Consider the following 19,029-nt stretch of genomic DNA (forward strand, 5'->3'; position numbering starts at 1 on the left):
TAAGTTAACATGGTTTCAATTCTTGCCACTATCATAATGGTTGCTCAATAACTTCATAAGCTTCCAAAGTAAGAATGTTACAAATTCTTTAAAATGAATAAATAATACATTTACATTTGTTTAAAAACATCCAGTACTATAGAAAATCTTTTCCACGCTGTCTTATATCTGACAGAGGGAAAAATAGCACGCTTTCACCTTTCCCTTCTTGAAGTCCCTCTCTCTGTAATGAAGGAAATAGCTTTACTTTAGCTCGTCTTTCTTCTTTTCCCTTCTGAAAAGAAAGAGAAAATTCCAATTACAATACCTTCATTTTAAAACACAGTATTTTGAAGAAGGGTTTAGTTCTATCTTTATTAAGATCAATCAAAATCTAATTTTGTTACAATTTAATCTATTTTAGAGAAGATCATGCTCTTTTCACTTCTCTTTAGCTTTCTTCAAAGTGAAGGTGCAGGTTTGGAAGCATTTTATTGCAATTTCAGTCCTGTTCTGATTGTAAACACTACCTACTCTCAGCACATTCATTTGGTCTTACATGGTTCTTATACAGACTTAGATAATCTGTAATGCAAGCTCTAAGAGAAATATCAGCATTTCATGACATTCTTTGGGACCTGGAGCTACCTTTTGGATATTTTTTTCTAATATGAAAATTCAAATGAAAATATCTAATGTGAAAATTCGCCATCACTACATTTTGAAGTTGTAAAGACTTTGTTCCTGATGCTAGATGCCCATTTGAGCATAACAGGTTTTGCAGGTTGAAATAAAGTAAAAAAGATGTACTCATTTCCTGTAAAAGAAAAATATTTTACCTCAGAAAGAAAACTTCCCTTTCCCATAAGTTTGTTAAAATTTTAGATGTACTACTGAGTATTATGCTAGACTTTCCTATTTTGGTTTACCTGTCATACAGTAAAATACACATCTCTTTCACACGTGTCCAGTTTTAGAACCAATGCCGCTATGGAAAATATAAGAAAGACATAATAGATAAAGAAAAAAGGTTTTCATGTGATATTGTTGCTTTTTTTAGTTTTTGAGTTTTGAAGGGTTTTTTTCTTTGCTTCTAGTGGAATAAACATATCCAGATTGAATTATACTTGCACAGGTGTTTTATTGAGGCAAACATGTTCCTCCACTGCCATCCCAAAGTTCTGTCTTCATGAAATGAATGAATGAGCCCATCTCTATCTCTCTACCTCTGTAGCGTGATACAACTGGTATTTAAAGTTGAGATTCTGATCAAACTTGGATCACAACAAAACATACTCTTGGACAGCCACAAAAATGCTAGTGTAGTCTTTAAAATACATATTATATTGAGAGAAGGAAGAATATGAAGTTTATATTAAAGACAATTTATTTTATCAATGGCTTGACTTACAGTATAAATAATGATAATATCTTCTTTCATTTTATATTATAAATTAATTTGTAGTCATTCTTTGGAATTTATCACTATAGCTGAGTTTGAGGTTTTTATTCCTTGAATAATTGATTCTTGTTCAATAATAATTTAAAGAATATATCAAATAATGGAGGAAAAGAACCTAAAATGAGGTAGTTTGTCACATGAATGCCAACTGTTAAAAGAATACTATTCAGTATAAACTTCATATGAAGTTCAAAATTTTAGGCTTACTCTTTCTCATCATTCAGAGATTCTATAGCTTCATTTTAGACTCCTTCTTACTGCTTTCAGTTTGTGTTGTTTAAAGAGGGGTTGAGGCAGATGATGGAGACTTTAAAAGAGATACGAGATTAAAGTTTTTACAAATTTGTATAACTTCCTCATTAATATTTACTCATACTTTTTTTTCTAACAAAAATATATCTAAAATTTGGAGGTTTTCATGAAATTCAAACCTAATGGCAATCCTCTTTTGTCCTATTAGAAAGAGAAATTTGCAGATAAAGTTACTGAGAGTCAAGCATTCAATTGTGGAGCTCTGAAATGCTTTAGCACATTATGTTATATATGCAAAAGCTTTGAATGAATTCAAAATAAATTGAACAATTTAAGTGAGTCACAAAAAAATGATTAGAAGGGTCCTTCACAGGGCATCCACTCCAGCCTCCTGCCCAAAGCAGGACTAATCAGATCATCTGTGGCTTTGTTTAGCCAACCCTGAAAACTCCTAAGACTGAAGAGTCCACAGGAATCTGAATATGCTGTTGCAGCTCTGCCCTGCTTTATTGAAAGAAGTTCCTTCCAAAGTAAAATCTGAATCTTCTAAACTGTACCTCTTATATTATTTGCCACATTTAGAAAAGTTTGGCTTTGTAATGGTTCTTGAAGTGGTTAAGGCCTGCTATTAGATAGTACCTTAGCTTTACCTTTGTTAGACTAATTAAGGCTAACTGCCTCAGTTTTTTACTGTAGGTCACGTGCTCTATGTCTCTGACTAACCTCCAAATGCTAGAGTTCTTAGGAATCTCTGTCTTGAAGTGGGAGGCCAAACATTGGGTTTAATATTCCAGACACAGCCTCACCAGCTGAGTAATAATTTCACTTGATCTGCTGCCACCACTTGATCTGCTGCCACCACTTCTAATGTAGTTAAGTATATAGTTTATTTTATTCAGGATGAGAACACATTACTGATCAATATTGCAAAACTTTGTACCTCTACTTGTTGAGTTTCATGAGATTTCTGTTGGCCCAGTGCTGAACTTTGTCAGGTATCTGGATTGAAGCTCTGCTATTCAGTGTGTCAACTACTTTTCCTACTTTTGTATGATCCATAAATCCATGGATCCATAAATTCTGTCTCACTGTCAAAGTTGAGGATGTAAATATTAAACAGCATAAGACTCCGTATTGATTTCCTAATGCTCAGCTTATTACTGGCCACCAGCTGAATATGAAGCCACTGATTCCTACCCTTTGATCACAGCTGCCAGGCTAATTTTGGATATATATTTATTCAGTGTATATTTTGTCATCTCTCATAAGACACTGCTGTAAGAGGTGCTGTCAAAAACCTTGCTGATGTTGAGCACTGTTACACTGAGCACTAATAGCTCTACCAGTGGTCCATGTAGCCTGTCATTTTGGCATAGAAGACAAGCAAGTTGATCAAATACAGTTCATCTTTTGGTAAATCTGTGTAAGTGTTCTTAATTTCCTGTTCATGCTTTCCTAGAGTACGTGTTCTTTCTAAAGATTGATGTAAGGTTCCTAGCTTCTCCTTGCCTTTCTTAAAAGTTCATATAGTGATAGCCTTTCCATAGTCACTAGGAACTTCTCATCACCATAATTTTTCATAGATGATACCAACCTTGCACAGACTCAGTCAGATTTTTCAGCACTCTTTGGTGAAAGTTCTCTGGCTCCCTGCCTTTGAGTACAGACATCTTCTTTTACCTGTTGCTCCTCAATATTGGCTGTCCCTCTTCTTCAGAAATCACGTTGGTACATACAGATACCTGGGAGCACATGTGCTGTACAAATTGATGCAGAAGAGACATTTAGTATTTCTGGCTTTTCCATATTGTATTTCAGCACCACAAAGTTGCCTCATCCATTTATTAATGAACCCACATTGTATATGAACTTTCTTTTGTGACTGATATACCCACAGAAGCTCTTTTCCATACTAATGTGCCTTGCCAGTCTTAGCTCTAGCAAGGGGCTCGTCCAAAGAGTCTAATTTAGTCACCCAGGGACTACTAAATTAGTAGCTCTGGTTCAGAAAGTTCATTAATCATAAATGATTGAAATATGGTAATGATGAGAAGATGAACTATAAATGTTTGCTGTATTCTAAAGATTTTCTCTAAGCATTCACTTTTCATCACTTTTAGTGTTAGCATACTGGACTAAGTGAACCCAGTCTGACCTTTGGCTGCATCCACAGACAACTGTTTTTTTGCTGAATATCTTTTGCTTTTGAAATTTGTGAGAGATTTTTCATGCTGTTCTTTAGATTTTTCTTTTTTTTTTTGGTTTATGTATGTCTATATAAAATATAAAAATTAACAACTTCATAGCTGTATTGTGCTTCAGTTCTCTTGAGATTTACACAGCAGATACAGTCACACATTTAGGAGGGTTCATCTGGTAAAGAGTTTGGGTCAAATGTAAGTCAGAAAATCAAACTACCCTTATTTTTTCCACACTATTTGTGGTCACTTGTTCCCACACACTGTTTTTGAAATAGTCTGCCAGTTTTCTCTAAAATAATACCGGCCCACAGTTCAGAGGCAGACTACTCAAAGCTTCCATGATCTGATTTTCTCACTCCCAAGTTTTTAGTTCTCTAACATATAAGCAGGCTGTGATCAGGACTCTCATATGTCCTCCTACAATACCTCTGGATATGCAATAGGTATCATCAATTTTATCCTATCAAGAACCCCTCTTTGTCCTATAAAACCATCCTCAAATTACTTGGGATTCTGTTAAAAAGAAAATGAAAAACACTCCAAACTTTAATGAAGTTGCTGCCTCATCAAACCCATGGCCAAGTGCTCTAGAGAACACTAATTTGCGTGTCCTTTTTGAATCTTCATCATGTTCACCTCAGGTATTTCATGCACCCTCCTAGGGAGGGAGGTGACACTATCCTCTTGTACTCAAATTATGAAACTTTTTTAAGGGAAAGATGGATTTTGAACTGAATTCTTTTATGTCACAGATTAAAGTCAGTGGAGAAAAAAATATTGTCATCAGAAACAAGAAGAATCTCTCCTACTAGACAATTTTGAAAGAATTACTGTTTTTCCATTTTTAAAAAAGGGTATAGATAGATAATGACAGCAAAATATTAAAAAATGGTAATCTAGACTAGGCTTTTAAGTTACTTAACAGAGACAGATTTTAATATTTCCTTAACAAGCTCTCTTATTATTGTCTTTTTTTAGTTGATCTACCATGGAAATCGATCTCTGGCTCTTCTATTTTCTTTCTTAGACTGGTGTTTTATCATCTCCTTATCTAACTGCCCTTATTAGGTCTCAAACACATGGCACATATGTCACAGATTTTGTAAATTACCCAATCGCACTGTGTTTATGAGTCAAGTATGCTTACATCATATACTATCAAATATCAGTTTAATATCAAAACTGATTTGGACAAGTAAAGTGGACTTCATATTGTAAGCGTTATTTATACTTCTGGAGGTGATAAAAATAATCATCATACTTCTACGGTCTTTATAATCATTCAGACCTCTGGAATTTTTGCCAGTTACAGTTTGGTTACCGTGAGTTCAATGTAATTCATAAATGGTGTACTTTCTGCTCAGTATTTCCTCTTTAAATCAGTCTGTGGTTAGTTAAAGGAAATATATTTCTTTTTTTCTTAAGTTTTTCACTTTTATATCTTCCTCTGTTTTTTGTGGACTCTGCAGTTCTTTATCCCACTCTTTCACTTGACCTCCAAATGACTGTTAAAAAGAGGTAAACCAGCTCATGCCAAAGTGAGCCCAGAAAGGGCTGAATGCTGTGCACCGTCAGGCTGATGCATAGCCTTCAGCCTTTTACTACTGAGAGCAGAAATTACTGGATTATGTGTTTGTATTGTTTGTCAGGGCTGTCATATCTAAAAGAATGGAAAAAATTGACTGGTATCCATTTGTAAAAAAATGCTTCTTTTTATGTCATTGTTTGATTTTAGCTTGGGAGCAACAGTGCAGTTCTCCTGCGATGAAGATTATGTGCTTCAAGGTTCCAAAAGTATCACCTGTCAGAGGATAGCTGAAGTTTTTGCTGCATGGAGTGATCATAGACCCGTGTGTAAAGGTAAAGAGGAATTCTTACCCTTACGGTGATTTTTCTATGTCACATCTATCTATTGTTTGAAAGCCAATCCTATTAAATTAGTATTTTGTAAGTACCTGAAGTTTTAATCCCAATGTCTCCACTGTCTTAGTAAAGAAGGACACACCTATACTGTTTTGTCTGTGGATAGCTCACTGGAGATGGTTGTCAGACACAGCTAATTAACCAAGGATCCTGTCTCCCACCTTAGGTGTCTAAAGCTGTGCCATATGAGTACCCCAGAGTTTCTCCACTGTGGAAATTAGGTCTCAAGAAAAGTGTGGACCAGTGAAAATGGGACAGAAGAAATTTTTAAAATATCAAAATTCTCTAAAATATAACAGTATAAACAAGTGTAAAAGAACTGGGTTGTTTTGATCTGAAAAATAAAGAATCCAGTGAAAGAAGAGGGAAAGTATAAGATATACTGGGCTACAATTGTGCAAAAGCAGGTTTACAGTGGGACACTAGCAAAACTTTCTGAACCAAAGAAATTTAGGTACATGAGCAGCAGTATTCCGTAGCATATGAGATACACATATACACCTCATATGAGATACACATATTGAGGTGTGGTAATGGACTAAATACCACTTCAAAGTTCTTCCAATCCCTATTCTCTGTGTTTTATGAGAAAGAACACTTAAATTTCAAAACTGATTCACTTAAAAAAAAAATCGTGAAGATCATATGTAGGTATGGCTGCACAATAGGATTTATATATTTACTGTATGATAACCATGACAAAATGACAATCCAAAGATACGTGGCTTTTATATCCCACATAAACAGTAATATAAATGGTAATTATATCACAAATAGAATCACAGAATCATTGAGATTGGAAAAGATCTTTAAGATCAACAAGTCCAATCGTCAACCCAAAACTAGAATTGTAACCCCTAAAACACTGAACCGTATCACCCAGTGCCAGATCCAGATGCCTCTTAGACATCTCCTGGGATGGTGTCTCCAACACGTCCCTGGGCAACCTATTCCAATGCCAGCCCACCCTAGTAGTGAAAAATTTTTTTCTGATATCTGGTCTGCATCTCCCCTGTCTCAGCTTAAGGCCATTTCTTCTGGTCCTCTCACTGCAGGCAGAGTAGACGACACCAGTCCCCACTTCACTACAACCTCCTTTCAGGTAGTCGTAGGGACCAATGAGATCTGCCCTGAGCCTCCTCTTCTGGAGACTACACAAACCCAGCTCCCTCAGCATCTCCTCATAAGACATGTTTTCTAGACCCTTCATGAACCTTGTTGCCCTTCCCTGGACATGGTCCAGCACCTCGATGTCCTTTATAAAGTGAGGGGCACAGAACTGAACACAGTACTTGAGGTACAGCCTCACCAATGCCGAGTACAGGATGATGATCCCCTCCCTAGTCCTGTTGGCTAAACTATTCTTGATACAGGCCAAGATGTCATTGGCCTTCTTGACTACCTGTGTACACTACTGGCTCATATTGACCCGGCTGTCAAACAGCACCCCCAAGTCTTGCTATCCTCTGCATATTATGCATTTGAGAATACAATTTAACAATCTGTCATTTAAAAGGCACTTTAAAAGGAAAGCATACTGTAATTAGCAGTTAATTTATCAATAGCACACACACTGTCTGTTTTTTACAGTATCTCTCCTAACAGACGATAAAGTGTTATCAGCAGTACTGTGTCACGACTGAGATGTATGCACAGCTACTTGTAAGTTTTGAAAGGTAGCTTTTGGGGAATATGGCCTTCAAGAAAAAGTGGTTATTAAATACATTGCTTTTCACTTCTGCGTAAGTTTTGACCTCTAAATAGCAGCAGGTATTAAAGTACTTAAATATAAAAGAGTAACCACATTCTTCTGTTCATTTTTTCCACTTTTCCTTGTGATTAAGAACTAATCATTTTATAAATCATAATTTATAATTTATAATCATAATTTATAAATCATGTTAGTAAATGTGTCTAATTATAAAGTAAGCATTAATTATTCATTGGTGGTGGAAACATGTTATTCAAACCCAAAACCACAGCGTTTCACTTCTTTACACTCACTAACTTCATAGAACTAATTTCACCTTAGAAAGCAGACAACCAATATTGAAAAAGTTATTAGGAATTGATACAATGCCACATGTTAAAGCCAGACACATGGTATAGATATTCTATAGTTTAGCAAATATGAACTGCTTTAGAGTATCATTACTTGCATTAAAAATACTGATTTAAGTACCTTAGGTGTGCTATAATTTTGGTTGTTTTCATTAACAAGGTGTTTCAATTACACTCTTAGATATAGTAAAGCTGGAATATAAGCATTTTTTCCTGACTAGTAATGATGTCTTCTTTACATTTCATGCACAGAACACATGATAAACATTTTGAAAGAATTTTTTATAAGTAGCATAAATATCATATAGAAACATGAAGGGTCTGGAAAAATGTTTTCGTCTTTTAGTTGAACTTGCATGTCTGTCTACAAACCATTTGGGAAAACAAATTAGGCAATCATGCACAAATGTTATTTTATGCAAGAAATTATTGTTTTCTTGTAAATTGATGCAGCTTTGCAGAGAACGAGGACACAGGTGGTACATTAGATACTTCTCTCTTTAGATACAACATCTTTAGAATAACATCTATCTGTTACTCTCTAAAATGTCACTTGAAGTCCTGTTTTTTATCATGTGCTTTTTCTTATTTGAACAGTACAGCTTGCAATTGTTTTCATTCACTTATATAAATTATATTGAGGACGCACCAAAAATCCTATAGTAATGATACATTTTTCAAAAGTGGCTTGTGAATATCCATAATTAGTTACATTGAGATACTGCAATTGGGTAGGAACAGGAGCTTTTCAATTCTGTTAGTTGCATTTGATTTGACATCATAAATCCTCAGGACTTGTCCTCATACAGCATATGAGCGACTGAATATAACATCCCGCTAAAAATGAAAGATTAACTCTCTTAAGGAATTATCATGCAATACCAGCTGGAATTGGCATAAGATCATATTCATGAAAGTGAACCTGGTATAAGTTTGAAGCATTTCTACAGGAAAAATATAGTAGGACTTTGAGAAGGAAAAGTGGTACGCCACTTCCAAAACACAAGCAAACCTTGTAGATGATCAACATCTTTTAGACCTTCTTCTCTCGAGTTTTGGCTGATAAAGAAATATGGCAAAAAATCAAGGTATTTGCCCTATTTTGATTTACAGACAAGTGATATTGAAACGAAGTTAAAATTTAGGACTATGAGGAAATAGCTTTGCTGTAGGCAAACAGATTAACATAAGTAACAGCTGAAAATTAACTCTTCAATTGCTCCATTTTATTGGAATTTTAAATTTGATTCATCTTCTCAGACATTTGTGGTTTCTGTAGCTTGACATTTTCAAGATCGACGCATCATATAAGCCTAAAATTCTGATGGGGATACTTAAATTTGTTCCAATCTAATTGGCCTCATATAAATCTTGTAACATACCACTGTTAGAGGACAGCAGAACAGGCAATGTCTTCCCATCCTTCCTGAGAAAGAAAAAAAAATGTTAAAGGGAATGACATGAGAATCTTTGCCCAGGCATTCATTACATATTGAGTTATGATTGAAATCTGTCATTTGAAAGATGAAAATTTCTTCAGCTGTTAGTTATTTTGTATCCCAAGAAATGCTTAATATATGTAGCTGTAATACCATGTCTGCTTTACATCAACTTCTCTGTGATTCAAGAGAGAAAGTTTAAACAGTTCAAGATTGAAACCCTACTTGTTTGTCTGCCATGAGATTCAGTATTCCCCTACAGGTCAATGCTGTTATTACAAAGTCAGCTTGATTAAGCAGACAATTATCTACTTTATGAAACTATTTGTGAGTTGATAAATCTCTTCCTCTCATTTACGTTTCAGGAAATGAATCACATAGTTCTATTCACATTTAGTTCATCAGCCTTCTTATTTTCACGCCTGCCACTTCTGTTTTCTGCTTGCTTGTTTTTTAGTCCCTGTCCTGTGAAACATTTATGAATGCTGCCTTTTGTAAATCTACTGGCAAGTCAGAAACAAATACAGTATTTTGAAAAAGCTCATCTAATCTGTAGAAGGAAAAATTGTTTTCGAAATAATTCTTTATAACTGAGAAAACTGAGATACACGATTTGTGATCTTTATCATGATCATCCAATTAATAATCATGCTACAAAGTAATTTGGAATCTTAGTAGAAAAAGAATCAAATGATACTATGTATGTGAATTAGGTTTGTGCAAATTTGGAACACAAGTTTTTTGCTTTGTATTGCTATTTTGGTCAGTTCATTTCACTGACTAAAGTGATTTTCAAATAGGTTGTAAACATCAGTCTGATTAAAATGTATAAGCAAGCAGAATGTACATTATGAATTTTAGATCTTGCTTTTACAAATACATTTACTTACCTATAGTGCATTTTTGAAAAATCCACCTTTACCTCACTTCTCTCTGAAATGCAGCTGTGTATCTGGACCTCTTAAATGTCTTGCTGACTAACCATGTATGTGTGTATATGCACACACACACATAGACCCAGGTAATGCATCATAGATAAATAGGGACAAAAGTGGTCCTAACTGGTCAGTTCTATTTCCTTACTGCTCCAGCTGTATTTATTCCCAGAGGGTGTTTGTCTAACATTATGTATTTCCAAGAGAAGTGCTCTTAGATCTTACTCAAGCACTCCAGTGCTTCATTAGCCTCGCAAGTAGAGGATTTTCTAAATCAAATGTGAACATTTGTTGCTGTACTTAAACAACTCCTTTCAATAGGTGCTTCTATATAAAGGGCAGGTTTTTAATTTGTCTTTTCAATGGCTTATTGTATACTTCAAGAATACCTGATCTACTTCAAACTAACCAACAGCAGTTCGGTCAGTCCTTCCTCATGAGTCGTATACATATAGACCTCCAGCATTTTTCATCATTTTCTCAATGGATCCCTGAGGAACCTTCCTCTCACCTCCATATTCTCTCCTTGTTTTCAGGCTTCTGGTGTGTCTTTGAACAGAGTTTTCACCAGAATATAACTTCTTTGAGGGGTAGAAGTGGTGCGGGTTGGGTGGCAAAAGTGACATTTTTTCTAGAGGCTAAGGTGAGGGAAGGAACAAGCCTTCATCCAGCAGCAGCTGAATCTTCCCGTGTTCAGTATTGATCAAATAAACATGCTTTGTGAAAGTGCAATGCAACTGAAGAGTAATTTCACATATTTAAGTGTGATTTTTTTTACTCAGTTAAGCAAGATGGTCTTTCAGAATACAGTGGAAGCAATAATTCTTTACCTGTGCAGTTTCTTTGTGATATCATAATAATCACTGGACATATCACTGGGATAAAGTGAGGTTGCTTGTCAGTTCTATATCTTCATACAGGAAAAGTTAACCAGTAGAACATTCAGCAAAGACCTGAATATCAAGGAACCATCCATAAAAGTGTTACTGACTTCAGCAGACCAGGAATTTAGTGCCTTAGAAGTCTCATTTGCAAGCAGAAAGGATATCCTTTGTATTATTTGTGATGCAAGATGCAACCTACAGTAAATAAGAATGTGTTTGTTTTTATTTAAGATATGCTATTGTAAATAACTATACAGACTTTGATTTATAAATAAATGTCCTTTGTAGTCTTTAGAAATAGTTAACACTGTTTTGTGTAAGTCTAACTTCTACAAGTTTCCTTTAAAGTTTTCAGTGCTTCAGCCATGGGTTTAATGAGTTATACAGTGGTCATAGCAGAAAAAATGCTGACATGCAATACACCAATACATATACACAAAAAACCCACAGTGATAAAAGTGATCTTTTTGTTCTACTATCTAAACTAGTCTTTCAAGACCTTAGTGAAGGTGAATAAGTTACTTCTCGAAGTTTTAAAAATAGGACAGTTTCTCTTAGTGTAGCTATTCTTTTTACTGCAAATACTTTTTTTTTTTAAGATTATAAGCTTATACACAAGAGAAAGTCTATTTTATTCTGTCAAAATAAGTAAACATGAATGTTCGATTCTTTTGTAAGAGTTGGTTCTATTTTTGGTCAGTGGTATTTTAATTCTTCAGATCTTGATTAGAGTAAGTTAGAGACTGGTTTATGAATCTGCTACATATATTTTCTATGTGAATTAAAAGATAAACTTTCTTTTTGCAGTCAAAACTTGTGGATCCAATCTTCAGGGACCTGGAGGCACTTTCACATCACCTAATTTTCCATTTCAGTATGAAAGCAATGCTCAATGTGTGTGGGTCATCACGGCTGTCAATACCAATAAGGTAAGTTTAAAATTTTGTCTTTCCTTACCAAAAAAAAAAAAAAGACAAACAAAAGAACATGCAGACCATAACATTTTTGACTAATATGATTTATCTCTGCAGTCCAGCTGCTGTACTAGGTGCATTTCAAACATTTTAAAGAAATGTCCGCTCTTAGATAAGTATGGACAGATGTTAAAACTTCTTGTTTCCCTCAAGATTGTTTTGCTTTTTGTATGCCAAATAGATGCTATCATGTTTTTATGTGATTCTCTAAATGAATTCCCAGAAGCAACTACTCAATGGTATGAAGCAATGTCATGGGTCTACTAATATTTTGTTACAACCAGAAGAACAGTTTTGTGTATAAAACTGTTTATATCATGTTTGGCCTTAAACTATGTAAGAAGTCACTGAAGTTAACTTTCTCTTCATGAGGGACTGTTCTGAAGTTGTTTATTTCATTGTCTGAACCACTGTATTAAAATCCCATATACTTTATGCCTCATTTTAAACCAAGAGTACTAGGAGTTTTGATAATGCCAGATGAGTCAAAGTAGAGCAATAAAGCTAAGTTATGACACAAGTTGTCTTTAATTTCAAGAACTAGGCACCTGGCAGCAATGGCTATATTCTATTTCCAGGTGTATCATTTTATCTGTACTGAGTGTAATGGACTTGTTTAGATGTAATAAAACATAAATTAGCTGTGCAGCTCAGAAATGTTTTATAAAGGACTATCAACATCTGTGTTTGCTGGTACAGGGATATATTCTACCTCTAATTTCTGCCTTATATTGCCATCTGCATCACACTCCATTAACTGATCAGACAGGCCTAGAAGGCCTACCTCTTTGCACCTGAGTTCATCAGAGGACTCAGTGAAAACCGGATTACATTTCAGAAACAATTTAGCTACACTGGTGTATTTCTCCCTCTAATTTTACAAAGTCCCGTGTGGAAGCCATCCTTATGTTTCACTTTGGTAGAAGATAGAAGGATATTTAAACAGTTAATCATAATTTGATAATGGAAATTATAGTCATGTTTTGGTGGGGGACGGGTGAGGAGCTATGATTGTTTGTTTGTTTAATTCTTATTCCAAGGACTGCTAATCCAATTTATCCAATTTATAAGTCATTAAAAATGTGTCAAGAGTCTTTGAAAAATGATGCAATCTCTGTTCTACAGATGGGCAAGAAGTTCAAAAATAATAGTTAAGATCCATTTCATTCATATTTTTATTTCTTTAATGAAAAACTATTGGTAAGATGAAATCTGTGCACATCTAGAATTTCTGAAAGTTTTGTCAAATGTGACAGTAGATAGAATTTAATATCATACTGTGTGAGGAAATGAAACACAGCTATTACACTTTAAACAAGTTTTTTAAATGACCTGTAAACCTCTATTGAGCCATTGACTGAAATTAAGACTCTTTTTGCCATATTTTGTATAAAATGGTTTCCTTTCTTAAATGCAGCAAGAGCATATCTACATAACAAAAAAAAAAAAAGATTTTAAACATTCTACGAATGGGAGAGACAAAACTTTAAGCTGAAAAACAAGTATGTATTTACTGGCAAGTCACAGGTGATAGCAGGCTTAAGATATTAGTGACTTGGAGATTGTTAAGGATTACACTCAGATGAAGATATTCATGTCTTAATGCTGCCTTCCTCCTCTGTCCCTGCCAGTTCACAAGATGGTTATGCAATGTTATCTTCAAAACCTCCTAATTTTGTTTTGATCAAAAATATTCTTTGCGGGAGTATTCAAAAACATTATTCCTCAGTATTATTTTCCCTACAAATGTACAGTTTCTGCTTTTAAGAAACTTTGAATTTAAATCTGATTGCAGAAAATTAATTGAACAAATGATTCTGGTTGTTGGTGTGGTTCACAGAGCTACAGAATGATTAAGGTTGGAAGGAACCTCTGAAGATCCTGTAGTTGAATTCCCCTGCTCAAGCAGGGCCATCTACTTGTGCTTGGCAACTGCAGTTGTTTTCCTTTCTCTCAAAACACAAGATCAAGTTTAAAAATTCCAATTCTAATGAAAACAATATAAACCCTCTCTTTGTTCATAGATTGTACCTGTAATAGGTCAAATAAAATGCATTTAAGTTATTTTGTATTGATTTTTTCCCCTGAAACTGTAAATCCTGCAAAATAGCAAATGAGCACAGCATGAAAACTGTTCCAGAATCTGATAACAATATATAAGTATACACCCAGTTTTAATATTTGGGGATGAACCAGAATTCATAGGTTGAATCTCTGCACTGGTTCAGTAGAACATTTCAATGCACTCGTACTTCAGTTTTATTTGATTAGTACTTATGTTTCGACTGTATTTACAAGGTAAGATTTTGGTAGCAGGGATAGCTGCAGGGGTGACTTCTCTCAGAAGAGATCAGGAGTTGTCCCCATATCAGACAGGGATAGTCCTAGTCAGGTCCAAAACAGACCCACTACAGGTCAAAGCAGAGCAAATCAGGCAAGCTGGTGGCACCTCTGTGGTAACTTATTTAAGAAAGTGGAAAAAATGCTGCACAACAGCAGCTAAAGGAGACAAGTAAGAATATCTGAGAGAAACAAGACCACAGACACCAAGGTCAGAGCAGAAGGAGTGCAAGGAGGTGCTCCAGACACCAGAGCAGAGATTCCCCTACAGCCTGTGGAGAGGACCATTGATGCAGGTTGTACCTACAGCTTGTAGAGGTCCCTGGCGGAACAGAGATCCATCTGCAGCCTGTGCAGAACCATGTCAAAGCAGGTGGATATGCCTAAAGGAATCTGTGACCCCATGGAGACCCCTTGGGGTAGCAGGTTTCTGGCAGAACCCATGACACCATGGGGGCCCATACTAGAACAGGTCTTGAAGAACTGCAGCCTGTGCAACCTCACGTTGGAGAAGGGTGTGAAGAACTATTTCCTGTGGGAGGACTGAAACTGGAGCAGGGAAAGAGCATGAGGTGGAAGGATCAGCACAAAGTGTTACAAACTGACTGCAACCCCCATTCCCTGTTCCTCTGTGCCACTCTGGGGAAGAGTAGGAGGCAGAAGAGTCAGGAACAAAGAAGTGAATTTGAGCTTGGGAAGAAGGGGAGTGGAAAAATGGTGGGTTAAGTTTTGTTCTTGTTGGTCACTTTCCCACTCTATTTTTAATTGTCAGCAAATTAAATTGATTTTCCCCAGATCAAGTTTGTTTTACCCATGACAGTAATTCGTGAGCAATCTCCCTGTCCTTATCTTGACCCATGGGCTTTTTCATTCAATTTTCTCATCCTGTCCTGCTGAGGGGTATTAACGGAGTGACTTGGTGAGCACCTGACAGACAGCCAAAGCTGAATGCATATTTATCTGTCTCCTATGTATTTAAATATTGTGAAAGTGTTGAAGATATAGTAAAAGAGAGAAAACAATAGTTAAGAACAAGTCACTTATTTAAAATTAAATATGAACTTTTAGATAAGGCCATAATCAAGAATACCTGTTTGTTGATGGTACATTAGAGAGTTATGCCAGTAATAAGAATGCAAAGGAGTAATGTTAGGTAAAGCAAATGGTTTTATTTCAAAGCATGAGTGTTGGATGTTGTTTCTACACTTCTATGTTGTACCACTGAAATTACTGGACTCTGAGAAGCGTTAGATTCATCACGAGCACATTATAGTGCAAGGAATTGTATCATAATTGCTTCAGCATTACACAGAAAATACTGTTCTTTGCATGGTATTAGTTGGACATAATTATAATTCTTTAATATTGCAATGAAATGCAGAAACACAGGTAATTATGGGGTTTCTAAACTAAGGAATAGATAAAACGTTTACAGTGTTATCTGGAACAACATTCAGATATGTTTATAGTTTTCAGAAAAGGTGTCTAACGCTGATTAGAAGAACATAAACTTGTTGAGGTTAAAAGAAAATGAGATCTTTTACAAGTTAGATTTTTTTTAATCGTATATTGAGGAACCTGCATGTATAAAGTCTTTGCTTATATCAGTGCTTTAATGTGTTCAGTTTTGATTCATGCTAACATTGCCTTACTGTTCTGAGCACAATACTGCTGCTTTGCATGACTGCTAAAAGGCATAACTTTTGATTTTTACCTTGAAGTCAAAAACCTCATTGATGTATAAATGAGGATTTGCCATTAAGAATTTTTTATAATGGCAACAACAAATAATATGATTGTATTCATTATAACATGACAATATTTACAATATTTTGTACCACAACTGTGAGAACCATGAGAACTTATTGATCTTGATACTTCAGAGCTTCTACTTATTGCAACAAAATAGCTCAGAAATTGAGAATCTTTTATGGCAGAAAACAACAGATGAAAGATCCTGAAAGGATCTTTAACTCTGGTGTCAATGGCCTAGTTCCAGGACTAATTCTAGCTAATTTTCTTCCCTAACTGATTTCAGAAATAAGTTTGATAACAGCACAATATAGATGAAAGAAATATTTTCCCAGGAATTTGTCTGCTTCTTTAGCTTTGTACTGTATTATAGTTGATCTCTTGCCTCATACATTAATCAGACATACTGTTCATGCCCGAGCCTTGTTGACAGTAGAACCATGATTAAATATCTCAAACATGGCCAGAGGTGATAGTGAGTTCACTATTGAAAAATAGAATAAAAATTACTTGTGAAAGGAAGGTCATATGGATGGGAGACAATAGAAAAGGTGCACTGATATCTGATCATATCAGTGAGTTCACCATATGTTCATTGTTCTCATGCATTTTTTTTGCATTCTTATTCTTATATCAGGATCCTGTTCTCTGGAGTTCATCTATTCCAGAGAAAAAAACCCTTTTTCGATAATTAATATTATAATTAGAAATAAATCTATGATACACCAAAGCTCTGAATTCAGTGCAAAAAGAAATATGGGCAATCATAACTTTGTACATAACTTTGTAACAGTGAAATATCTATCATTGCCTGTATGGTATCACAGCCAATAGACTCTTTAAACCTCCTTGATGGTTTGTACCTTGCTTAGGAGATACAAGGGTGGTTGAAATTCCCTGTGATCAGTACCCTCACATGTGAGGCTTCTCCAACAGTATATGATGGAGGAAATTCATGGACAGTTTTTCCATTTCTTGTTTGTCTCAACATGGTTTCCATCTATTTTTTTATATACGCCAATCAAGTGATTGTTGTCACTGTTTTATCCATGGCTACTCTTGACTCAAATAAAGCTGTGTTGGTCAAAAATAACAAACCTGTAGTCCCAGGGATATACCTGAAAGAACATCCAGGAAAATCATTCCTTTATGTGGAACTCTGAAGATGCAACAACTTTTAAAGTTCTTTGCTTTGTTCTGAACTGTGATGCACATATTATTAAGTCCTTGGGTCCCTTGAAAAAATTCTTGTAAACAGCTGCTCAGAAATGAGAACAAGGATTTCTCAGTTTTTGACTTCATTTCATTACATTTCTCACACCTCATAAGGGAAGTTATACCTGAACATCTCATGAGATGTTGTATAAACTCATCAGTTAGGATCTGGACCATGCTGTGTATTGCCAGTAATGTATTCTGACATTAGGTAATGGGATAATTTTATGTTAACATTTTGAGTAGTAAATCTTTGTATTTTCGTGAGTTAATTCACATCCCCTGCCCATTGCATTTTTCTACAGATTTTCTCCTAAAAAATTAAAAATTGTTTTCCTTTAATTGTTTCTGTATAAGATCAGGTGCTTGAGCAGTATTTCTTAGTAAGAAACAGCTGGAAATATTGTTTATAACTGTTCTGGTATTGCATTTGGTCTATTTTATCTCAGGTATGGACTGTATGCACAAAAAGAAGAATGCAGGCTGAATTTTAAAGTTATGTGCATCTTGCTCCAGACTGCTCTTTTTCTCAGGTCCTGTTATCACAGAATCACACAGAATCAACCAGATTGGAAAAGACCTCTGAGATCATTGAGTCCAACCCATGACCCAACACAAAACTGTTAACTAGACCATGGCACTAAGTGCATCTTCCAGTCTGTTCCTAAATACCTTCAGGGACAGTGACTCCAACACCTCTCTGGGCAGCCCATTCCAATGTCTGATCACTCTCTTTGTAAAGAATTTCTTTCTAATATCTAACCTAAACCTCCCGTGGCACAGCTTAAGACTGTGCCGTCTTGTCCTACTGCTGGTTGCCTGGGAGAAAAGACCAACTCCCACCTGGCTACAACTTCCCCTCAGGTAGTTGTAGAGAGTGATGAGGTCTCCCCTGAGCCTTCTCTTCTCCAGGTGAACAGTCCCAGCTCCCTCAGCCACACCTCATAGGTCCTGTGCTCCAGTCCCTTCACCAGCCTTATTGCTGTTCTCTGGAACTGCTCCAGCACCTCAATGTCCTTCCTGGACTGAGGGGCCCGGAACTGGACACAGTACTCAAGCTGTGGCCTCACCAGCGCTGAGTACAGGGGCAGAATCCCTTCCCTGGACCTGCTGGCCACACTGTCCACACATCCAGGCCAGGATGCCCTTGGCCTTCTTGGCCACCTGGGCACACTGCTGGCTTATGTTCAGCTTCCTGTCAATCCAAACTCCCAGGTCCCTTTCTGCCTGGCTGCTCTCCAGCCCACTCTGTGCCCATTCTGTAGAACTGCAGGGGGTTGTTGAGGTCAAAGTGCAGGATCCGGCACTTGGCCTTGTTAAAAATCATACCATTGGATTCAGCCCACCTATCCAGCCTAGGTCCCTCTGCAGAGCCCTTCTACCCTCCAGCAGATTGACACTCCCCCCCAACTTGGTGTCATCTGCAAATCTACTAATGGTACGCTCAATCCCCTCATCCAGATCATCAATAAAGATATTAAACAGAACTGGGCCCAACACTGATCCCTGGGGGACACCACTAGTGACTGGCTCCCAAGTGGATGCAGCACCGTTCACCACCACTCTCTGGGCCTGGCGCTCCAGCCAGTTCCTAACCCAGCACAGAGTGCCC

The 19,029-nt window shown here is 36.2% G+C and overlaps 1 protein-coding gene across 1 annotated transcript in view; it reads left to right on the forward strand.

Moving 5' to 3' along the window:
• Positions 1-19,029, forward strand: part of CSMD3 (CUB and Sushi multiple domains 3) — a 605,915-nt gene that overhangs the window by 266,750 nt on the left and 320,136 nt on the right. Inside the window, 2 exon segments of the mRNA XM_032696902.1 lie at positions 5,630-5,754; positions 11,944-12,065. Of these exon segments, the coding sequence (XP_032552793.1) occupies positions 5,630-5,754; positions 11,944-12,065 (247 nt within the window).

The sequence above is a fragment of the Chiroxiphia lanceolata genome, chromosome 1, assembly GCF_009829145.1.
Source record: "Chiroxiphia lanceolata isolate bChiLan1 chromosome 1, bChiLan1.pri, whole genome shotgun sequence".
NCBI classification, from domain to species: domain Eukaryota; kingdom Metazoa; phylum Chordata; class Aves; order Passeriformes; family Pipridae; genus Chiroxiphia; species Chiroxiphia lanceolata.